Source organism: Thamnophis sirtalis, unplaced genomic scaffold (assembly GCF_051295495.1).
Source record: "Thamnophis sirtalis isolate CommonGarterSnake01/CBP01778 unplaced genomic scaffold, rThaSir2_p1.2 scaffold_3, whole genome shotgun sequence".
Classification (NCBI taxonomy): Eukaryota; Metazoa; Chordata; class Lepidosauria; order Squamata; family Natricidae; genus Thamnophis; species Thamnophis sirtalis.
Genome location: NW_028261383.1, coordinates 75,307,991 through 75,333,155, shown reverse-complemented (window position 1 = coordinate 75,333,155; position 25,165 = coordinate 75,307,991). Strand labels below are relative to the sequence as shown.

Sequence of the window (25,165 nt, the reverse complement as noted above, 5' to 3'; positions counted from 1 at the left end):
TGTAAATATAATAAAAATATTAAATAAAATTATAAAACATAATATACCACCTCTACAATATCTTCTTCCTCATCGTCTTCAATATTACTAATTCCAGCATCATCCAGTTTATAGTCGTAAACCAATCCGTTTTCTGGGAATAACAGTTTAATCTATGGAGTGAAAACATGATGAGTAGAATTAAGATAACATTAGAGTGATTCCACACAATTTGTCTCCCAAAATGATTCAGAAAGAAATTACCATATCAGTGATATCTGTCAGATAGTCAGCTGGCAATAATGAAATACACAGGTTCTAGAAATGTACAACATCTTTCTTCAAGCTGTTTCCCTTATACGAAGCAAAGATTCAGAAGAGCAGATGACGTAAGATTTCTCACCAGGAACAAACAAGAAGTAAAGAATAAGAAAACCTAAAGACCTGACAGGACAGAAATAGAAACCAAAAACTAAAAAAGAAAGAAAGAAAGAATGAATCAGATTGAACTCTGGTGGGGGGGGGGGAGTGCATAGCTCTACAACAGTGACAATAGACAGGCAGAGATTAAGAAAATAAACACAGAAATGAGCAATAAATAAATATATTGGAAGAATAGAATAGAACAATGTGACAATATATTGAAAATGAACTTTAAGGAATATAGTATAGATAAAGAAAATAGATGGTTAAAATAGAAAATAATCCTATTAAAATTCATTTCTACTTTCCAATTTATTTTATTTGTAAGTTTTCCTTTTGTCAAACAAAATTTCCCCATCCCAACCATGGAAGGAAGGTACAAAAACCCAATTAATTGTTTAGGTTTCCAACGCTGAATATTTCTGTTGCAGCTCCCACTCTCTGAAATCAGAAACAAGGACAGCACCTTCTGTCCTGGGCTTCCCCAAAACTTTGAAAACCTGGTTTGGTCTCTAAACTGGAGCTTAATGTTTACTATTTGTTCAATGTTAATCCAATCTCAGGCTGTTTGATTTAGTACAAATGGCAAAGGAGGAGGACACATGGTGGGAGGAAATACCGTATTTTCTGGAGTATAAGATGCACCAAAGTATGAGACGCACCAAGATTTTGAAGAGACAAATTTTTTAAAAAAACGTTTTTACATTCTGCAGACCTCCCAAAAATGGACTGTTTTTCATGAAAATGGGCCTGTTTTTAATTTTAAAAAGGGCATGCACAGCCTTTAGGAGGCTTATAGAGTGCTCATGGGGGCTGGGGGGGGGCAAAAACGAGCAAAAAACAGCCTGTTTTTCACAAAAATGGGCCCATTTTTGTCAAAAAAAAGGGGCATGCATAGCCTTTAGGATGGTTTTGGAGTGCTCCTGGGGGCTGGGGGGGAGAGGGTAAAACTGAGCAAAAAATGGCCCATTATTTCTCATTTTTGCCCTCCCCAGCCCCCAGGGGCACTCTGGAAGCCTCCTAAAGGCTATGCATGACCAGTTTTGCAAAGAGGGCGGGGTTTCAGGAGGCCAAAAATGCTGTATTCAGTGTATAAGATGTGCCCAGATTTCCACCCTCTTTTTTGAGGGAAAAGGGTGCATCTTATACTCTGAAAAATAACGGTAGGTTTTAATTAGTAAACCACCTTCAGTGTGAATCTCCCTCATCGGGTCTGCAAGCTATCTGACAGAGCCAGGTCTTAATGCTGCTATGAAAAGTTAGGAGGGTAGAAACTACCTCAGGGGTAGGAGCCATGGCAGAGAAGTCTCTTCTCCTAGATCCTGTTAGCTGAAATTCCTTGGCTGATGGGATCCACAGTACACTCCCTCAGCCAGCATAGTGGGCCAGTCCCATCAGGGTGAGAAGTTCCTTAAGAAGTTCCTAAAGCATAGCCTGGGCCCATGCCATGCAGGACTTTAAAGGTGATAACTAGCATTTTGAATTGCACTGGGAAGCAAACCGACAACCAGTGCAGTATTTTAGCTGTCTTTATAACTCCTCTAGTTTTATATGCTGCCCAGAGTCCACTGCAGTTGAGTAGCCAATAAATGTAAACAAACAAACAAACAAACAATTATAATATTGAATCTGGGCCAAATTGGTTATTGATGGTTGAAAAAAAGGAATCTGTGCAAGGTGCCATTATAAACTGGTGATATCCCTTTCCCATTAACTTGCCTTCTCATCTGACATCTTCTTTCTTAACCAATTACTGAAGGCGACTCGACTTGGGGCATCTCCAGTTGCACCAACACTCCATATCAAAGCAAATATGAACCAGGATTCTATCAGTTCACCAATACGGGCTGTCTTCTCTGGAGGCATTTTTTTCATTCCCTGAAGAATCAATTTTTTAAAAACCACTTATTTCCAAAACTTCTCAAATATTCAGTATTTATGTTTGATTTATTAACATATTCCATTTCTATCACTTTACCTTGCTACTCAACTAAATACTTCATTGCCTCATTTTTTTAAGCAATGTAAAATAGACAAACAATTAAAATGAACATTACATTAATGAACAATTATGATCATAATATGGAGCCATTTCATTTGGGCGTATGGCTGGAAGGTCACTAAAACTGCTTTGACATCTTGGTCGATGAACCCACGCTAGAAAATAGATGAGAGGAAAATATGGCCCTGCTTGTTCTCCTGAACCTCTTGGTGACTTTTGATACCATTATCTATAGTGGATACTTGCCCTCTGCCCAAATGATTTAAATAGCAAGCAGAAGTGCTGAATTAACAGATGAGATTGCATATCTACTGCATAAACAACAGTAATGTGTTCCTTTGACAATATACAGTCAAAAGGGGGCTACTTAGCAATGGGAAATTCTTTGTGAAGAGGTTTTGGTACTCCCAGCACACCTTGTGTTTTCTAAAATTCCTCAACAGGAAATGCCAAGGTCTTCAGCATGTCTAAAGAATTGAATACCTATTCTAATGATTTGTCAGAGTAGGAAAAAGTTGGCAATATAATTTCCTCATTCAAATGAAATCCAGAAATGCCTTTGCTAGAAAGTAAAAAATTAGGTAAAATGCCACCCTATTTCAATGAAGGTTCATACCCTCTTGCAGGTAAAAAAAAATACAGAAAAGCTTCAAAAAAGAAATACTGGTAAGGGTGATACAGAAATGTTAGTCAGACCTTTTAAAAAATGTTGGATGACAGGAATATTGTATAATTGGAACATGAATAGCTGAAACAGACAGAAGATAAATCCATAAATAAGAAATTGCTTAAACCTTTACAATAAAAAGATAAGGAACACTTAAACACTACAATCACAGATGCTGATAATGATTCCTCTACATCTGGTGTGACAAACACGTGGCCCGCAGGCCAGATGTGTCACATGCTGGCCCCGCCCCCCACCCCAGTTTAGTGAAGGGGAAAAAAGTTCCAATACGTCACATGACGCCGCCATGACAATGCGAGTTTGACACCCCTGTTCTACATCGTGAGTAAAATAGGACGGGTGCCATGCTAACATTCCAATTTCAGTCACGGTGTTCAATGTTAGCATGGGGGAGGGCTCTGCAATGGATGTACACAGGATTTGGTTTGGTTTTGTGGGTTAAATGAGGTTCCAAATATTTACATTTCTTTTTTTAGGCTTCATGGATTTCTTTTTTAATTTGTTTGCTGGCTAAAGCTTCTTGGGTAGCTAGGTTGTTATATGGATTGGATAGAGAAATGAATATATGTAAGATTTCTGTACTAATGACTTTTGGGCAGCCTGGAAGACAAAAGCAATCCCAATTATTACCAATCTAGCTGTGAGAGTCAAGATTTAAATGACTTGGAGACCTGTGATTTATCGCAAAGAGATGTGGAATTCCAGATGGTGTGAATAGGAGGGATCTAGTCCTAGACCCTTATTTGTGGCATGTCATAGGACTCTAGCCTCTCTCCATTAGTACATGAAACTGCTGGGTGAGATCATCTGCTACCATGGAATGATCATCACTATATACTGTAAATGATAATCAGCTATACAAGCCTACTCCTTACTGACCAGCCGAGACCATCCGGATTCTGTTGTCTAGAGGTTGTGGGGTTTTGTATGGGAAGTAGTCTTCAGCTCAATCCTAAATTTTTGTTGATGTTAGGATCTCTTGGATCCCAGGACCTTCCTTGTGTAGTTCTGGATATGGTCTCATTCTTCCAGGCAGAACTGCTACAAAATTTGGACTGCACAAATGTAATTTTCTTGGATTGGGAGGCACTCACGATTGCTCAGATCTTAGTCATCTCCTGGCTAGACTTTTGATAACGTAAGGATCATTTTCCTTTCTGGAGAAGTTTCTGACAGCCATCATTAGGTTTTTTTTTTAAATGGAAAAACTGGTTGGTTGTTGATATAGTTTCTTCAACAATTTAGGCAATGTGGATAGAATGTGATAATCAAAGGATGAAGAGGGCAGTAATAATCTGATCCACAGAAAGCTGATTTCAGCAGTATTTCCCGACTCCTTCTGCCACTCTGAAACTCTCACAACTGAGTCCAACTGAAGATACTTAGGCAGATAAAAAAGCCAAGACTTTGGCAGAAATATTATGAAAGATCCAGAATACTTGAAGCAGGTGTAGCCAACCTATATAACTGTTTTAATCTAGGCTTCCCAAGAGCCTGAAGCAAACTCCTTGTCCCGACAAAAACTTCTTTTATTAATTTACTGTGAATTCTGCTCATTCACATCCAAAGTTTTTCAAGGGAGGATTTACAATCAAAGACCTTATCTGGCTTGGACAGCTGACAAGCAGATATCTGCAAAACTTGGCAAGGAGACTCGAGAGTCACAAACCAATCAAGCGTTCTAATTGTCTCCTGCAAACTCCACTCCCCTTTCACTCCTCTTTTATTTCCTCTGGAAGGGGTCATTCATTGTCCACCTGTGGCCTTGCTCTCAAGTCGATCCCTGTTCTTTAGCTATTCCCTTCATCTGGCAACTCTGTGCATGCGCACACTAGGAACAGGCTCCAGCTGTTCGTTTGCTTCACTGATGTCTGACTCTGAAGGCAACTGATAACTGGCATACAGCTCAGCTCCCCTCTTTGCCTCCAACACAGAGCCCTCATCAGAACCTTCCCCAGACTCAGGACTGGCCCAGGTTCCTCTCCAACCCCATCACCGTCTAACTCTGCTGCCAGCTCCACTGGCGGACCACAACAATATCCTTGTCTTTCTGTGCTAAGGCAGCTAGCCTGATCTCTCTGTGGAAATTGCTATAAATTGATCACAGTTGAGGAAACCCTTGGTTAGATTCTCAGTGCATGATAGAACTGAATACTAGGAAACAGATCAAGGAGAAAGATTGAAGAAACAGCTCTTTTGGAGCTCCAATTAATGTATGAAAGCAAAATGTGTGTGTGTGGGGGGGGGAATCAAAGCAAGAACAAATGTTAATCAATGGCAAAATTTAACAAAGGAGATAACAACATGTGTACATGTTACCATTCAAACTGTGCAGCATTGTCCCCTCCCAATTTCTCTTTCATTACATGATCAGTTGCTGTGATGAGGCCTTGGGATAAGTATGTGAGAGAAAATTGTGTTGTGAAAATGCTTAAGGAAAACTTCTATACAACTGCAAATCGGAAATGCCCGAGGGGAGACTGAGGCTTTATTAACTGAAAACAAGCTTCTTCAATACTGACCACATTTACATTTTGTCAGTCTCTTGAGATTCTTTAAGAGAACAAGAACTAGAATCTTCAGATGAATTAAGAAATATACAAAAGCAACAATACAGATTAATGCTTGAGAGGAATTGTGAAAGATTCAGTACAATCTAAACAAGTAACTTGCATACAGTGTCAACAAAATGACCATTGGGAAATTCTTTCATTGCAAAAAGAAATGCCAATTGTTTGAGCTGTGCTATATAGTAAGCCAGGGTGGAGTTTTTTTGTCTTCTTAATTAACAGAAACTGTTAAGATGTTATGGCTTTAACAATTCCCAGGGCCTCATCCTTGATGCACCTGGTGGTCTACCTAACATCCATATTAGGGAGAGCAAGGGTGAGAACCTTTAAGCGAGGTAATCATATGGTTATCTCATTTAACAATCATGATGACCTGCAACCATAATGGTCAAGTTCCATTATGGTCATAAGACAATGACTACCTGCACTATATTGTGGCACTAGAGTTGTGAGTACACCTTAGATGTTTCTTTGGAGAACAGGGCATTTGTCTTCTTGACTTTCGCGTTACTAGTGTATCTGCTTAGCTTGCTAGCAAGTGCTGTGAGCCTTTCTATAGGCTTGCATTTTTTGAGTAGCCAAGTCTTATCCTTAATTTCCACATCTTCTATAGATCCACTATCTAACTTCTCTCCAAGTTGCTTTGATCTTAGCCTCCAACCTCATTTTCCAATGCTGTATATTCTGCTGTTCTTCTTAATCATGTAGCGAAGAATCTCCAGGATTAAAGCAGCTGTAGAGTCAACCAGTTCATTGGTTTGAGTTATAGTGGTAGTAGAGATTGGCTCTATTGGTATCAACTACCATATTCTCTGATGGTACTTCTCCACTGAGTCTTGGTAATTAGTTTCAAGGCTTGACTGTAACTAGTTTATCCAGATCTTGTACCTCATATCAGCTACTATACCCTGTAATGAAGAGGGTGGCAGTGATGTTGCAATCTCAAGTGTTGGCTGTACATCCAGTTGTTTTTCTATGTCTTCTTAAGTCTTGGATATAATATGTAATTGGCCTATTTCAAATTGTAGAGCAGGTTCCTCTTCATTATGTTGAAACACTAGGGAACTAACTGTTTTTCAGTTAGTATGAACATCCATACATAATTCCCTCATATGGTTCATATATTCCCTCTCATTAAGTCTGCTATTGTAATAGCATTTCATCATTTCCAGCTTTTCTTGTTTAGTCCACATATGATTTGTTCCAGTGGCCCACTTATCATCAGATTGTCCTGATTCCCCAACATGTAGTGTGGTCCTTGTTAATCTGGGCAACATCTGAGCTGGTGTGACTCTCCTAGTTCATGTTGTACTCATATCAGAGGTAGGCAGGTTAAATCCTAGGGTTCATTGCCCAAGGACCCCAAATGATAAGATTATCATTGGGATTCAAAATCCAGCTACACACACACACACACACTGAAAGGTGAAAGGGAAGCAGAATGCTCCCTCCCATATTTGAGCAGAGCAGGTGCTTTGACAGAAGAAAAAATACTTAATCACTCCCCTGGCTCAGCTGATAAAGAGAGGAGAACTTGTGGCTTAGAGGTTAATAAAACTGCCTAATATATAAGCAGCCCAAGTTCGAATCCCAGCAAGGGAAATAGATCTATACTAGTCTCCCTTCATTTCTTTATCAGTAAAAATGTAACACATATACATATACATACATACAATTGTTATCATAATGCATTATAATTCATTATATTACAGTTTTTCCATTGGGAATATGAGCATCATGTAATCCTACCTCAATGGGAATGAAGGGGTGAAAAAAACAGTCCAATAACTTCTCAAGGCTTCTTGTCAAGTTAGAATCTGTGGAGGCAATTATTTCTTTCACTGAATTTCTGACAAAACTGACAGATTCCTGAAATGAAGGAAGACCCAGAGTTAATTGTTTTTAGATTTATCTTGAACCTTTATGTTTTCCTCCCCTTTTATTCTAGCAGCTAACTCTTCTATAATCATTGCTTTTTAAGTAGTACTTTTAATACTCTTCAGTTCAACTAGAGAACAGGCATCAGCAGAGACTGAGCAACCTTGCTGGGTATAAGTAACATTGACATTAACAAGAGTGAAAATATGTACAATTGAATTTTAAATCTTCTACATTAATATCTTTGTGGCTCTGGGCATTCACAGCCAGGCATCTGTGGATTGTGGTGGACTGAGGATATGGAACATATGAAAAAAAAAGTTAGAACTGTCAAATCTACACTACAGTCAAAATCCAAATCAAGCTCTTGTTGCAGCTAATTTTACAAAAAAATGAAATTATATTAGATGAAATTATAATAGACTTGACATGGCAAATATAGGTTTCAGAGCTATTTGTTTTTGTTTTTCTAAGTTAATGGAAGAAAAAAATCTGAATTTAGCATGACAAGGAGATAAAGACCAGAAACATTTTCTTGTGCGTCTTAGGATGTAGAGTCTTTCTGTTACTGTTTTAATATTAATATCTCAAGAAACATTGCAGGGAAGCATGAAAATTAGCATTCTCACCAACCTACAACTCACATTACAAAACAAGTGAAAAAAGAGCTCAGACTCAAAAATGCCAAAGTCTGATATTAACCTGAAGCATACATGCAGCAGTCATTATCTCAGGCCTTTCAAGGTGGGAAAATGCCATTGTGCACAGAAGCTCAGTCTGTAGAACACTTTACTATTATGGTACCAATTAAAATTAATTGGAATTATGAGGAAGGTTACCTCCTGCAAAAGTTCCTGCCAACTGCCTACTAGCTGCTCTCAAGCTTCTGTAATCAGAGGTGAGAAGTTCATGACTAATGCCCCCCTTCCCCCACACACCCCGGGCTAAGCTTTGAACCCACTTACTTGGTTTGTATTGAATCAAAATATTAGGATCGAGTAATGGCTTACCTCTAAAAATCTGTTGAAAAGTGATTCCAGCTGCTCTGAAAATGGCTTCATAATGTCTGGAATATTTCTTAGCCAGCATTCCACAAATGGTTTTAAACCCAAGATGCTGGGCTCCAGGTATACCATGCCACACCGAGACACAGTAGCCGGAGAGGCCACTGCTAAATCCTGGACTTCAAACATCATGGTCATTGCCTGGAAATGAGAGACAAGATAGCAGAGATTTTCCCAAACTTTTTTTTTTAACTTTTTCAAAGGAGCACATTGAAATTACACAGATGGGATTATATTTATAAAATGGGAAGCTCCCTAAATTCAGTTATCTACATTCCTCAAGTACATGGAATTAGAGGCTAATAAAAATAGCATTGGCCTTTATAAATTAAAAAGTAGGAAAGTTTCTTTTGAAAAAGTAAAAACCTCCAATCATCACCTTGATTTTCAGATCATATATCTGTACTTATTTATCTATTTATCTCTCTTCACCGTGAGGGACCCTTTTTAAAAACAAACATAAATGAATTGGAATCTGTTTATGAATGGACACGAAGGAATATTGAGGTTGTGTAATGAAACAAAATGGGAGAGAGAAAATACCTCTGTTAGTTTAATTATTTCACCAGAACTAAGGCAGAGTTTCTTGTTGTCATCCAGCACAGTGTTCATATTTTCAATCCAAACTGCATCCACAGGGCCATCGAACATGTACCATTTCTTTTTTTTATCAGTGGCTACAGCTCCTACCCGAATGAGAGCAGGGAGGATCCCATCTGTCCTATGAAAATAGAAAGAGAGAAATACCCAAGTTTTTAATAGTTGAACACTCTCTTTGAATCTCATATATTTTATAAAAGCATTATAAAGGTAAAGGTTTCCCTTGCACATGTGTGCTAGTCATTCCCGACTCTAGGGGGCGCTGCTCATCTACGTTTCAAAGCCGAAGAGGCAGCGCTGTCAAAAGATGTCTCTGAGGTCATGTGGCCGGCATGACTAAACACTGAAGGCGCACAAAACACTGTTACCTTCCCATCAAAGGTGGTTCCTATTTTTTCTACGAATTCACTCCATTACGTGGCACTAGGGATTCGAGCCACCGAACTGCCGACCCTTCTGATTGACAAGCTCAGCGTCTTACCCACTGAGCCACCTTTAAAAGCATTATACATATATCTTATCAAGAGATTTGAAGATACCGGAAGTTGTGTTTCCCATTTGCTAACTTTGTAGGATCAGGTACATAAAAATATACCTGTGGTATCAGGTATCAGGTTTTTACATACATGTTATAAAAACATGCATCAAACCCCAGAGGCTACTGGATTTAGGCCATTTTATCACTGTCAGTATACAAACTGTTATAATTATTATTCGTCTCTATTTAAATATTGAAGATATTCAAGTCTCCTTTTACAAGATTTTTTTTAAATAAAACTTTCTGAAGCCAGCTGGAGAGAACAGATGGTTTTCTGTCTGTGAAGTAACTTTTATGGCTGTTGTATTTTTTATTTTTGGGGGGGTCATTCAGACGGATCTATATATCAACCTTTAGGCAAAACCTATACTGTAAATTAGTCCACACAATTCAACCACAATTTGCTAAAGAAAAACTTGAGTAAATATGTGCCCATATCTAAGAAGCTTACAAGTAAAGATATACCGTAAAAGTTTTACTCAGCACAGTTTCATGCTGAGTTACTTCTATTGCTTTTTGTATCTGCACAGGGTTACATGTTTGGTAAAAGAAGTATACATTTGATACAGTAAATAAAAGAGGAGCAGGAAAATTGATATTCCAGCATATAGATATCCTTATTGTCTCATTCCTGAACCGGAAGCTCTCCAGTATACTATGTAAAGTATAGGGCATATACTTGTACAATAAGTACAGAAAACCACAGAATTTGTTTCATTTTATGTACGAGGAAACCTTTAATGCAGAGAGTGAAAAGATGACTGTGAAGGATGGGGTTGGGGGTAGATGGGATTTCCTAAATGCTTTTGCTTTTGTCTATTTAGATTAAAAATTATAGCTAATGAAAAATGAAGAGATGAATTTTATACCAAAATGGATATATTACATTAGTGACTGATTAATCAATTTTTGCTGTTTCTCAAATAATTATTATCTCACAAAGTGACTTAATTCATTTTTTTTATAAAAGGAAGATGACCTTGTTCAGGCTCAGAATGACTCAACCACAGCAGCACTATTATGAAAGAATTATTTCATTAAATATATACGCAAAAATGTTGAAAGCTGAAAAGAAAAGGTGTGATCCAACCAAAGTTAAATATTCAAAGTCATATGAATATTGGCAGAAACTAAATCAGATGCTCAACTTTTCCTGGATCAAGCCTGAATCTTTTGCAGTTAGATTTTTTATAATTTTACAAAAAGTTTAGTTAAGTTTCCATTAATACATAGTTTTAATTCCTGGAAAGAAGAAATACAAAATCCAATTAACGCAGAAAAGAGAAAGAGAAGTTTTGTCTTTTACCATTCATGAGTTAACAAGTCAAATTCTCCATACAGCTGGCCCATAGTTATAGATTTAGGGTTCAGTATAAAGTAACTGACAGCTTCATAATTTCCACCACTGACTGAAGGCCGACCTTTCAAAGATGTCATCGCAGCTGACAAAACTTTATAACACTGAAGAAAAATGTATAATAGAAGGAAGCATCATAAGCATCTCTTTCAAGACTAAGACAATAGCCCAAATTCACCATGGATCTTCAACAATATAAAGTAGTAATGCAGGATTTTATCCAAGGTTTTGGCACAATTAAGATTTATAAAAATCAGACACAATCGGAAAAGAAATAGAAAAAAGAGAGTGATCCACATTTCTGAATGTCAATGACATACTGGCCAAGAATATGCTGTCAAAATCTTGCTAATGCTCTGGAGGCTCAAAGTCAGCCATACTCACCTTAATGAGGCTTTTCCAAACAATATATAGATTCAGCTTAGCCCTTTTAATTCTAGCCTGCTTATTTCAAAGCTCTCCTATAGAGGCTGCTACTGTATTTGGCAAGAGAGGATTAAGGAAAAGAAATTGATAGTGGTGGAGGAAATTTCTGGAGTTAGTTCCTTTCTTGTTCTATCACAAAGTCTTCAGCAATGCTTACCTTTGTTTTTCCAGAGCCTGTGGGCCCCACCAGCATGAGGCCATGCCGTACCACTGTTGTTTCATACAGCTGAATACACTTGGTGATGAAACCTGGAGCAAAACAAGATTCAGACCAGAAATGCCTCCTGGTGGCTTTTACTAGCTGTAGAGCTGTGAATTAAGGCAGCAATGCCTTGGAAAGCCTGCTGTGAATTTGGGTGACCTACATAGGAAACCTCTGTGCTCACAGGATAGGACATGAGATGTCAGCAGCATATACTTACTTAATTCTTTAGTAGTTTTGGATTAGATACCAAGACATGATAGGGTATGTAAATGTTTCTATCAATGAGCTTTTTAAAAGCTTCTTGCATGTGGAATTCTCTAAGAAAATATACTTGGCAACTTGCCCACCGCCATCAGTGTTTTTATTATTGAAAATATTATTTGTTCTTCTTTGAATGCACTGATGTGTTAATAATTTATTATTTATATTATTAGTTGAAAGTATCTGGCTCTTGGCTGAAGATTGTTATAGCAAATGTTACATAGATTCGCATAAATAAACAATGTCACGTTCCAAGTGTGCCCTATTGCTCTTACTCTTCAGTATTTTATCCAACTCTTTTGAAAATATAAAGAATCTGGATCTTAAATGAAATCTGGAGAGGGGAATTAAATTTATTTATGTTTTCTTTTTTCTTTTCTTTAGATAAATGAGATTTTCCTCACTCTGTATCACACATTCTGCATAAGAGCTCCCCATCCCCCTAGTTTAATTGGGTCTGATTGTCAGAGATTGCCTGGACAAATCTCTGTAACTTTCTTTGACAAGGTTTTTATCGTTGCCTCCTTCCTAGGGTTGAGAGAGAATGACTGGCCCAGGGTCACTCAGCTGCCTTTGTGCCAAAGGCAGGACTAGAACTCACACTCTCCCAGTTTCTAGCCTGATGCCTTAACCACTACACTAACCTGGCTCTCAATTGGACTTACTGTACCTTGACCAATTTTCCATCAAAAAAATTTTTAGGAGCCTCTGAGATGCAAAGTACTAATTGCTTGTAGATAGACAATTTTAATTTACAATCTTATTGGAGTAGTAAGATCAGACAAAATATTTTACATCGATTGCTCATGTGAGCATTAACAATATTATTCTCACAAATTGATGTATGAGCTGAGGCAGAAAACTTGAATTATAGACTGTGTGGGATGACAAATTACCCAGCCCTCCTGCGACTCCAATGCTTTTCTGTTATGTAGCAAGAATGGCAATATTTTTAAATGTGAGAGTAATACAGCGTATGGTGGAAAAAAATAGATAGCATATGGTTTGCATACCATCAACATCTTTCAAATTGTCTTTTAGGCAGCATTTGTGAATTGCTTCCTCCAAAATGCCATAGTCAATAGTTTCTTCTTTGATCATGGGAAATAGATCAGAAATTATACCATTGAACAGCTTGAGATCATCTTGCAGGAATTTAGGAACATTGACATCTTTGATAGCCCTTAAGCAAATCATTTCCTAGAAACCGTTAAAATAAAATATTAGGAAATTATGTTCCTATCGGCATGATCAGCTTTGCCCTCAATGGCTAAATATTAATGATACGAAAAGTATTTTACAAAACTTTTCAGTTTGGATGGTAAGCAGATACAGTAAGAATGGGTCTGTTCTTATATCTAGTTCCAATATCATATATGGGTAAAAATTACAATATGTATAGGAAGGAAATGAATATTTTGAGATAATTTTAATTTATTATTATCTCATCAATGAAAATTGTAAGATTTACATTTTACAAGAGTCAGATGCAATGAAATAATTTGTGCTATATGCATACTGCTATAATATGACACCAACTTCAATGGATAATTAGAACTGCAGAAAAAACAATGGCTACCAACCTGCCTTCCAGTGCGGACCTGTATGTTGCACGAGTCAAAAAGAGGGCTGTGAAAATATCTCCAGACCTCACACATCCTGGTCATAAATTGTTTAAATGACACTATAGAGCACTGCACACCAGAACAACTAGACACAAGGACAGCTTTTTTCCAAATGCCATCACTCTGCTAAACAACTAATTCCCACAATACTGTCAAATTATTTACTAAGATTGTATTACTATTCTTCTTCTCATCCTTCCTACTAGCTATTTCGTCCCACTTTTGACTATAACCATGTTGCTTGTATCTTTACAATATATTTTGTTTTATTTGTTTCCTAGTATGATTTGATTGCTTATTAGTAACCTATGATTATCACTAAGTATTATATTTTATGATTCTTGATGAATGAATTTTATTTTTCTGTGTATTTTATGCACTGAGAGCATATGCAACAAAGACAAATTCCTTGTGTGTCCAATCACACTTGGCCAATAAGGAATTCTATATGAAGCCTCCTATGAAGCCTTCTACCTCACTGGAATAAAGCCAACAAATATTGTAAAGTAAAAGGGGAAGATTACTTACTTATACATGCTTATACAATGCTTATTCAGAAATAAGACGTACTGAGTCTATTGCAGATCATTTTTGTGAATGCAAATGTCAACATAACCCATATTTTTCAAGTCTTCCCTTAATCAGCCAGGTGTTGTCAACTCTTAATATTTTAATTGTTAATCATTACATGTAGTCCTTGCTTAATGATCAATGGGTCAGCCACCATTTGGAATTAAAAAAGGGTTTACAAAGCTGAACTTATGGCCATTGCAGTACCCCTGCAATGAAACGGTTGCAATCTGAGCATTTTGCTACCTTGTCACATTTACAGTGGGCTGCCAAGTGCCCCACAATCATTCAGTCGCCATGTGCAATGTTCTCTGCCAAAGGGAAACAAGCAGGGAAAGTTACAAACCTGGCTGCCTGACCAAAGGACCCCTTGTAGTTCCTGGGGGCTGGTTGAAAATGGTCTGCCACAAAATCCAAGTGGGACATCCCACTTGGCTTTGGGGATGAGCTTTTTCACCCAGCTTCCTTGAGAGCGATATGCTACTTCATAGAGTGAGGATGAAATCAATGGAGGCAACACTTTTATTGTAAAGGAGGTTGGATGAAAAAGGTCCCTCCTGAAATCTAAGTGGGGTTTTGGCACAGGGCATTTGCAGCATGGGGTGTTTGCAACTGGTCCCCAGAAACGAGAGGACTCCCTGTCATTTCTGGGGGCTGGCACCAAATGTCCTGTGCTGTAAATGTTTCATGCTAAAATCCTGTTTGGATATCACGACATAATTTTCTTCTATCGACAGAGGGAAGAGGAATTATTAGGCACAAGACATCTTCTATAGGAACTGCGGAACTGGTCTGGCCACCACTGCAGTTTCCTTCTGAGTATGGAAGAGAACTGCCTCCCTCCCTTTGATAAGCAGTTTTTTCATTCCATCTGCTTAATGACCCACATGGTTGCTTAATGGTTGCAACAAGGAGAGGTGGGATTGCAGTCCTAAATGAGACGGTCACATAGACGTAATAAACAATAATTGCAATGACTTACAACTTAAATTCCAGGTTCAAGATGGCCATAAGTCAACAGCTATCTCTAATTAAGTTTATGTTTTTTGCTGCTCCTTGAACATTCAACTCAATATAAGATAGGATAAAACTTAATGAAGTGAATAAATGTTTTAAAATGCTAAATTGCTATTATGCTTCCGAACTATTATTTACTTATTTAAATGTTAATCTGAATTTAATAGTATTATGATATAATTACTGTACTTGTTTTGATGTTAGCTACTCTGAGTTTTTCCTCAGGAACAGAAATTAAGATATAATGTTAAAATGAAAAGGAAATCTAAATACTTTAGCAACTTTCAGACATAAGGGGGAAGTGGTATTTAACTATGTTCTAATTATTTCAAAGGTCATTCTTCACAGTACAAAAAGACATCCTACTAACTCTGCAATATTGTCAAGAAGAACTTGCCTCATTCATGGTTGGATTTTCTCTTTTGAGATTGCCAGCTGCTGAAATCACAGTCTTCACAGCTCTCATTCCAAAATCATAATGATCCTATGGTACATACATACATACATATATGAAAAATGACAAGCTGTGAAAGCAAGAACTCTGTTTAGTTAAGTCTAGAAAAGTGATTTGTGTTGAATACTAGCGCGGGAAATACGAACGCGTGTATAAAGGACTCCTTTCCTGATTGGTTCCCGGGCGGAGCCGGTTCAATCTTCACCCTGATTGGTCGAGCTACTCGACGCCCCATTGGCTCCTCGTTCAAACCCGGGGGTATAAATGTTTGGCGCGAACCACGCCACGTTGAATCGCAGTTTACTATGAGCTGAATAAAGTCACTTCCTCATACTTCTTGTCGCGTCCTTCCCTTCGCTCCAAGATACAAAACTGGCGACGAGGATGGGATTCCGATTCCCGCGACCACGGAGAAGAACAGCCAGCTGCCACCGCGTCTGAACCAGCTCGAACGCTATCTCAGACTGAGAACCCCGGCAGCGAACGCGAAATTTTCTCCGCCTTTCCTCTCTCTCTCTCCGCCTCCACACCACGATGGCATCGTCGCTTCCTCCATTCGCGCCATTCGGCGTAGCCACCGGAGAATCATGGGACGGGTTCATGGAGCGGTTCGAGTGTTACCTGATCGCCTCGAAGAACCAGGCTCAGACCGACGAGGAGAAATGCAGCTTCTTCCTGTCCTGCTGTGAGCCTTCCATGTTCGCCTCTGCGAGGGCCCTGGCCGCCCCGAGGCCAGCCTACAAACTTGGGTGGGACGAGCTGATGTCCAGGCTGAGGAACCACTACGCTCCCTCACCCTCTCTATTTGCACGCCGTTTCGCTTTCCGCCGCCGAGTGCAAAAGCCCAATGAATCCATCAGCCAGTTCCTGGAGGCCTTGCGCACTGTGGCCGCCCAGTGTGATTTTGCAGACCTGGAGGAGAACCTCGCGGAGCAGTTTGTGTGCGGGGTCCGCGACGTGCAATTGCGCAGCCGCATGCTCCGGAATCACAAAATCACCCTGTTGCAAGCCGTGGAGACAGCGCGAGCAGCCGAACTATCCGAACAATCCACGGCCGACATGGAACGCCTCCAGCTGAACCCCCCCGCGCAAGCCGCCGCGGGGCCGTCCACCCAGACGCACCTCGTCGACGACCTCTCCCCTGCCGAAGACGAGGAGGAGGAGGAGGAAGAAATCGTCGGACAAATGAGGACGCAGCCGAAGCGGAGGCCACCCCAGCAACCACCGACGCCCGCTCAGCCAGCCGTAAACGCACCTTGCCGCGGATGCGGCGGCCGCCACAGCCGCGCAGCCTGCCCGTTCCGTTCTGCCGTCTGCCGCCGCTGCCGAGGAGAAGGGCACCTCGCCAGGGTCTGCCGGGCTCTCCTGCCAGCCCCATCATTCATGCAGCCCAGCGACCAGCGCCAGGCATCGCAACCGCAACGCCGCCAACAGCCACGTTCCGCGAGGCGAGCTGAGGACTGCCATTCAACCTACCAGCCCTCCAGCGCCGACTGCGTGGTCTACCAGGCATCCCACGTTCCCGCTGGTAGCCGCAAGATAAGCACCGCCGTCCGACTCGAAGGTCAGCTTTGTCAAATGGAGGTGGACTCCGGGTCTTCCCGTTCTCTCCTATCTTGGGCTTTGTTTTCCCGCCTTTGTCCCGGGGTTCCCCAGAGCAGATTGCGCCCCGTCGGGGTCTCCCTCCTAGACTACCAGGGAAATGGGATTCCCACAGCTGGGATATTCCACATCCGGGTGGAATACGGGAATTTTAAGGGGAAACTCCCAGTCCTAATCGTCAGGAACGACCTGCCCGCTCTCCTGGGGTTGGAATGGTTTCCCGCCTTGGGCCTCACCATAGAAGGGGTGCACAGGGTAGTTCCCCTCTCCGCAGATAGCGTCCTAGATGAGTTCGCGGATGTGTTCGATGGGAGATTGGGTTGTTACAAGGGCACCCCCATTTCCCTCTGCCTTGATCCCCAGGTCGCTCCCGTTAGGCTGAAGGCACGCAGGGTCCCTTTCGCATTGAGAGCAAAGGTAGACGCTGAACTGGATAAACTTATCGAGCAGGGGGTACTCGAGCCCGTAGATCACGCCCGTTGGGAAACCCCCATAGTCCTCCCGGTCAAACCCGACGGATCGGTGAGGATATGTGCCGACTACAAGTCGACCATCAATTTGGCCCTGCAGGCAAACCCGTATCCGGTTCCCGTAGTGCAGCACCTACTCCACTCTTTAGGACAGGGCCGCATTTTCGCCAAGCTAGACATGGCACAGGCCTACCAGCAGCTTCCCGTAGACGACGATGCGGCTACAGCCCAGACCATCGTCACCCACCGCGGGGCCTTCCGTTGCCGCCGCCTACAATTCGCCGTCTCGGTCGCCCCTGGGATCTTCCAGAGCCTCATGGAGCGGTTGCTCCATGGGCTCCCAGGCGTCGTTCCCTATTTCGACGACGTCCTGGTCGCAGCCCCCAGTCACTCGGAACTCCTGAAAACACTGCGGGAGGTCCTCACACGTTTTAGGGAGGCAGGACTGAAATTAAAGCGCAGCAAATGCGAAATTGCTGTTCCTAAAGTCGAATTCTTGGGGTTCCTCATTGATGCACAAGGCATCCACCCCACTCCTTCCAAAGTTGCCGCCATCAAAAACGCACCCGCACCCACCTCTAGGGCGGAATTACAGGCCTTCCTGGGGCTTTTAAACTTCTACGCCCCTTTTATCCCCCACAAGGCGTCACTAGCTGAGCCGCTACACCGACTACTGGACCGGTCAGCGGCCTGGAAATGGGGTAGCCGTGAAGCACACGCGTTCGCAGCTATAAAGGATATTTTAACTTCATCGGCAGTCCTAATCCAGTACAGCGATAGGATGCCTCTAATTCTGACTTGCGACGCCTCCCCCTATGGCGTAGGGGCGGTCCTGAGCCACATCCTCCCGAACGGCTCAGAAGCCCCCATAGCTTTCTATTCCCGGACACTCTCCTCCACGGAGCGGAACTACAGCCAAATCGATAAAGAGGCCCTGGCTGCAGTCTCCGGCATTAAGCGGTTCCATGACTACCTCTACGGTAGGAATTTCACCCTGGTCACGGATCACAAGCCCCTCCTGGGGCTACTGGCGGGCGACAAGCCAACTCCCCCCATTTTGTCCCCCCGCATGACTCGGTGGACGGAGTTCCTAACAGCGTATTCGTATACGCTGTTATACCGTCCGGGCAAACAGCTAGGGCACGCAGACGCTCTAAGCCGTTGCCCTCTGCCAGAGACGGACACAGCCCACGTGCCCGCGCTCTCTGTTCTGTCCATCGCCGAATCCGACCTCCCCGTCTCGGCCGCGGACGTTGCAGCCTGCACAAAGGCTGACCCCGTCCTATCTCAGGTTGCTTCATGGGTTTTGAGGGGGTGGCCCACGGAAAAGGTAGCGGAAGAATTCCGTCCATTTAAAGTGCGACAAGCCGAACTCGCCCTTCACGGGGGGTGTCTTGTCTGGGGGGATAGGGTAGTGATCCCCACAGCCCTGCGGGCACGAATCCTGCCTGCACTCCATAAAAACCACCCAGGCATAGCGCGAATGAAAGCGTTAGCCCGTAGCTATGTGTGGTGGCCCTTGCTAGATTCCGAAATCGCAGATTATGTAGGCCGATGTAGAATATGCCAAAATTCTAGGCCGAATCCCCCCACAGCCGCCCCTCGCGAGTGGGAAATCCCTAGAGGCCCATGGTCCCGTTTACATATTGATTTCGCCGGTCCCTTTCACGGCCGAAACTTTATGATAGTGGTAGATGCTTACTCTAAGTGGGTGGAGCTGGTAATCATGACCTCCACCACAGCGGAGAGTACAGTGAGGGCCCTGCGTAAGATGTTCGCTACCCATGGGTTACCGGATGTGATAGTTTCCGATAACGGGCCCCAGTTTACCTCCACCACGTTCCAAGAATTCCTGGCCGAGCAAGGAATCAGACACGCGGCCACAGCCCCCTATCACCCAGCTAGTAATGGCCGGGCGGAGCGCGCAGTTCGCTCAGCGAAAGAAGCCTTGGGCCGCATGGGCCAGGGCGACTGGCAAGAAAGAGTGGCGGCTTACCTCTTGAGCCAGCACTCCATACCCTGCCCAACGACTAATAAAAGTCCCGCGGAGCTCTTGATGGGTAGGAGATTGCGAACACCCCTAGACAGGCTCCATCCACTTTACGCAGGGGATCTGCCGAGCAACCTGGGGGCCCTCCCTTCCCACGCGTTTAAGTTAGGGGATCCTGTATGGGCCCGCTCTTTTTCTGGGGATCCACGGTGGGTTCCCGCAACCATCACAGCCCTGACTGGCCCCTGTTCCTTCAGGGTCGGCCTGGCCGACGGAATACAATGGAGGCGCCACGTGGACCAATTAAGGCGTCGCCTTACCGCGGAAACAGACGGCCCAAGTCCCTCAGACACCCGCTCTCAGCCGGAGCCACCTTCGTTGACTCTTTTCCCTACGGACCGTTTCCAACCGGGGAACGGGAGACAAGCCGATGCGAACTTTCCGGACAGGCGCACCTCACCCGGCTATTCCCTTCCTCGAACCCCTTATCGAGACTCTGAACCTACACCCCTACCGGACTGCACGGAGCCGCTACCGGACACTCCGGCCGCCACGGAAACACCGCCCCGGACAGATGGACTTCGGGCACGGGGCCCGGGGCCAGCGCTCTCTCACGGGGCCGCACCGCAGGTTCACCGCCCCACCACAGACACTCCTCCGCCGGCGGCTTCCCCCCAGTCGACGGCCGCCGGGGAGCCACGAAGATCGGGACGAGAACGCCACCGTCCCGCCTACCTACAAGACTATGTTTGCCCTTCCTAAAGGAACTCTTTGACTGGGGGGGGAGGGGTGTTGAATACTAGCGCGGGAAATACGAATGCGTGTATAAAGGACTCCTTTCCTGATTGGTTCCCGGGCGGAGCCGGTTCAATCTTCACCCTGATTGGTCGAGCTACTCGACGCCCCATTGGCTCCTCGTTCAAACCCGGGGGTATAAATGTTTGGCGCGAACCACGCCACGTTGAATCGCAGTTTACTATGAGCTGAATAAAGTCACTTCCTCATACTTCTTGTCGCGTCCTTCCCTTCGCTCCAAGATACAAAAATTTGTATAAAAACCTTGTACTTCAGCTGCTGTTGAATCATCTTTCTAAAGAAGAAAAGTAGTACCAACTTGTTCAAAGCAAATCTCATGTTTTAATGTTTGTGTATGATCAATATGAAATGATCAAAGAAACAGATAGCTCCCATGTCTTCCTCATTCAGGTATGAATTACCAAATTGATGGACATGCATATTTACCTGAGAACTGAGTTGTTCAGAAGACAGTTTGAAAGTGGTAGTGATCTTCTTTGCCAAAACTTTGGCCTCATTAAACCCAAAAGAATACAGAGAAATCTCAGCAATCATGGAATAATCTGGAACCATCATGGCCACCGGACGAAAAAGAGCCTGGAATATATAAATTAATTATAGTGGGAATGATACCATAACCCTCAAGAATATTTTTAAAAATAGCCCTGCTTGATCACGATAGTTAGCATTTTGGTAACTAACTCATGGTAGCCAATGAAGTCTCTAGAGCGCTTTGAAGAGGTGGAGATTTTATTTCCCTGCAATTGGTATCTGAAGGCATGCTACCGCTAATCCAAAGGTTCCATGGAGTCTCAAAATTAATAATCCTTGATAGCATTGTCTTCCTCTTTTAAATCAATACTATTTCCATTTAAAGCTGAAGAAGTAAGAACCCTGTGCTGCATGTTATAATAATGAATTTCACAGATTATTTACTATATGAAGAAGTGTTTTATTTTGTCTGTTCTAAATCTCCTTCCCTTGTTTTCATTTAATGGCCCCATTCCTAGTGTTTCGAGAGATGAGGAAAAAAACTTCCCTGTCTACTTTCTTCATTATCTTATTTATGTCTTCCTACAATTTTAGCTGGTGAAATCCCAAAGATTCAAATTTTTCTTTGTAGGGAAGATGGTCAAACCTCTGATAACTTTCGTTGCGATCTTCTTTGCTTTTTTAATCTCAATCATATTCTTTTTTTCAAACAAGGTAACTGGAATAGTATGTAATTGTCAGGTTTGTTTCCAATCCCTTTCGTAGGGACATTGTGCCAGCTGAACAATATGTTCTCTTTTTACCCCTTAGTTCTTTTAAAAAAAATTGATGTCACATTCGGCTACTTTCCAATACCATTTCATAATTTGAAAAATGTGGCACATATTTTTGTTAAGAACTTAGCAATTTCACATTTATCTTCCTCAGTTTTTTATTCGGGTGAGTGACAGCATATCTCTAGATCTAATTTATATTTGTGGTCAGGTATTGTAAACCATAGTGATTCTATGAAAGAATCCAGTGTCAATATTTTGTATATTGCATGTCAGCTTTTATATGCTTCTTGCAAATAAAAAGCAATGCTTTCCCAGCATATCTTTCTATGTCAATTCTATAAAGTTTATAGAAATATGCAGTGATTCAGGAATGTTGTTGCGGGGAAAATAGGAGGAGGAAGGTGTATTAGGTCTGATCACCCCCTTGACTTATTTATTTAAAATAAAGGTGGCATAAAATAAAATAAGATTAGTAATCTACCCGTGTCTCTAAAAATGAGAGTGCTCTATCAACTATCCTTGTTCTAAGTAGTTTAAGATCTCATTTGTTGTTGTTGGTTGCAAAGTCACGTCCGACCCATTGCAACTTCATGGACAATGTTTCTCCAGGCCTTCCTGTCCTCTACCATCCTCTGGAATCTATTTAACCTCACACTGACTGCTTCAGTGACTCCATCCATCCACCTCATTCTTTGTCATCCCTTTCTTCTTTTGCCCTCAATCATTCCCAGCATTAGGCTCTTCTCCAGTGAATCCTTCCTTCTCATTAGGTGGCCGAAGTATGAGAGTTTCATCTATAGGATCTGGCCTTCTAAAGAGCAGTCAGGGATGATTTCCTCTAGGACTGACTGGTTTGATCGCCTCGTGGTCCTAGGGACTCACAGGAGTCTTCTCCAGCATCATAGTTCAAAGGCCTCAATTCTTTGGTGCTGAGCCTTTCTTATGATCCAACTTTTACAGCCACACATTGCAACTCGGAAAGCCTTGACTATACACACTTTTGTTGGCAGGTTGCTGTTTCTGCTTTTTAGTATGTTGTCTAGATTTGCCATTACTTTCCTCCATAGGAGCAAGCATCTTTTAATTTCTTGGCTGCAATCCACATCTCTTGTTCCTCTTGGGTGGCCCTGCACAGCATAGCTCATAGCTTCATTGAGCTAGGTAAGTCCCTTTGCCACAACAAGGCAGTAATCCATCAAGAGGTAGGACCTCATATGGTATGTCAAAAGGAAACCTTTTGCTTGGTATTATTTAGCTGCCAAAGTCATTTTTGTTTTAGCAAAAGGGATAATATAGTTATACCATTCAACAACCTGGGCACTACATTCTGTATCATCTGCACCTCCTGGATCAAGTTTAAGGTAGCTTCACATAGACTGCATTGCAGTAATCTAAATGTGAAGCAGAGATTTTGTGAATGGTTGCTAGCCCATCCCTATCTAGGAAAAAGAATATAGCATATTTAGGCTCCTACAGCCCCCAATTCCCATATCCAGGAACTACCAAGCCAAATATTTTTTGTTTCGTCAAGAGTCAACCTTAGTTTACTTGTCCTCATACACTGAATGCATTTTCCTCTATTTTTTGCCACACTTTGTTAGTGATCTCTTGAATGGAGATATCTCTACCTTGCCTGTTTTAATGGCCCATCCATTCTCCACGTAATTTCTAATGATGACATAAAGAAAATGGAAGAGGTTTAAATTAAAATGAAGGCAATATATGTAGTATTTTTGTAACATTCAGTACCATTACCTTTAAATTATCAGGCAATTCAGTGCGTCCAGCATAGCCAGGGTTCATTGTGATGAAGACTGCACAAGATGGAACTAGTGGAATCTCAGCTCCTTCAAATATGAAGCGATCCACCTGTAGGCAATAAAAATAGTGAACAAATTGATATTCAAAAACGTATCTTCAAATTCCATCATAAAGAAACTGTTTTCTGACTATAACAACTTCCTCACCATTTTACAGGTTTCACATACTAGTGACTGAACAATTTATGTGGTAAGTCAAGCTCAAAAAGTTCTCTCGTTTAGAATTTTAAATTTAAAAAATCATTGTAATTCTAATGATAAACAGCAGTTAAGAATCTCAGTTGTGATAAATATCTGAGAATAAACAAAATAAGACTTAACCAAAGAGTATTAGGTTAGGGTTAGAGGATTATGACTTTGCCAGATGTTAATAGATGTTTCACTCCGTCACTAGAGTACTCTTTGGGGATGGATGGATGGCTAGACAGACAGATATTTGTAATTGCTGTAGCAATGTGCTGGGTATACATTGAGATGCATGCCTAAGTAGCATTTTTTTAAATTCAGACAACTAAATTGTTACTCCTAAAAAGCCCACAAATACATTATCATGCATTCACGTTGACTCAAGATGAAAACAAGTTGAAAATAATTAAACAAAAAGATATTATGAAGACATCCTAACTTACTCGCTGTTGCTGGGCCTTTTGAATAGTTGTGATCTGCTGGGCAACTACAGACAACACTTCAATGTCAATGCGGTTGAATTCATCAAAGCAAGCCCAGGCTCCAGAGCTAAGTGCATAAATAGAAGAGAATACCAGATATCCATAGTAGTGATTACTAATGCAATCAGTCTTACAAATCAGAAGATATCAGCAGAGAAAAATGACTAAACCAATGTTCTAATTTTCTTATTAGGACATTTTGCAAGAAGGTTCATATGTGAAATCCGCACTAAGCACAGTACTCAAAGATTCCTTATTTATTTTGTATCAGTGCTCTATTCATAGATAAAACTGAGAAGTAACTCCTAAAATCTGATGTTGCAGTGCTGGGACACTGTTTTAATATTGAATTGCAACAAATATAAAATAGTTTAATGAAATCTCTGGGATGTGGGATTTTGTTTCAGGTTTGTTCAAAGCAAAATTAAATTTCTGTTTCGTGAACACCCTACTTTATTCTAGTTCAAAAGATAATATACAGTTTCATCTGAGGTTGATATCACCCTCAGCTTTAAAACATGGCTCTATCTCAAACCTTGTGTTACAATGAATAATAAATCTTTTGTGGAAAGTTTGGTTATCTGATTTTTCTTTTGGATTATACTGGGTTTCCATTTTTTATGGTTTTGTCATCATAACTACTCAGAACTGTACAGATTGGAGCAGCTTATACATTTAATAAATACATTAATCTTGTAAATTTAGCCAATTCTCAATACTTAACACATATGTTAATACTTCTCCTTGGCAATAACAACAACAAAAAAGGAGAGTGGTATTAGATAAACTCATTTATTCTGAACATGTGCATACTCTCTTCCACTCCTCATTTGATGTAGCTCTATTTTAATTCAGACATATTTATTTACATAGGTGCAGTACTGTGCTTTAGTAC

General features: G+C 41.5%; 1 protein-coding gene across 1 annotated transcript in view; it reads right to left on the bottom strand.

Moving 5' to 3' along the window:
* Window positions 1-25,165, bottom strand: part of DNAH1 (dynein axonemal heavy chain 1) — a 179,468-nt gene that overhangs the window by 67,292 nt on the left and 87,011 nt on the right. Inside the window, exons 30-41 of the mRNA XM_087709198.1 lie at window positions 24,232-24,337; window positions 23,538-23,651; window positions 20,962-21,111; window positions 15,601-15,687; window positions 13,005-13,191; window positions 11,683-11,774; window positions 11,049-11,203; window positions 9,148-9,325; window positions 8,551-8,745; window positions 7,412-7,531; window positions 2,122-2,280; window positions 51-152 (exon numbers count right to left, since the gene is read on the bottom strand). Coding sequence (XP_087565324.1) covers window positions 51-152; window positions 2,122-2,280; window positions 7,412-7,531; window positions 8,551-8,745; window positions 9,148-9,325; window positions 11,049-11,203; window positions 11,683-11,774; window positions 13,005-13,191; window positions 15,601-15,687; window positions 20,962-21,111; window positions 23,538-23,651; window positions 24,232-24,337 — 1,645 coding nt within the window. The remainder of the gene's footprint in view (window positions 1-50; window positions 153-2,121; window positions 2,281-7,411; window positions 7,532-8,550; window positions 8,746-9,147; window positions 9,326-11,048; window positions 11,204-11,682; window positions 11,775-13,004; window positions 13,192-15,600; window positions 15,688-20,961; window positions 21,112-23,537; window positions 23,652-24,231; window positions 24,338-25,165) is intronic.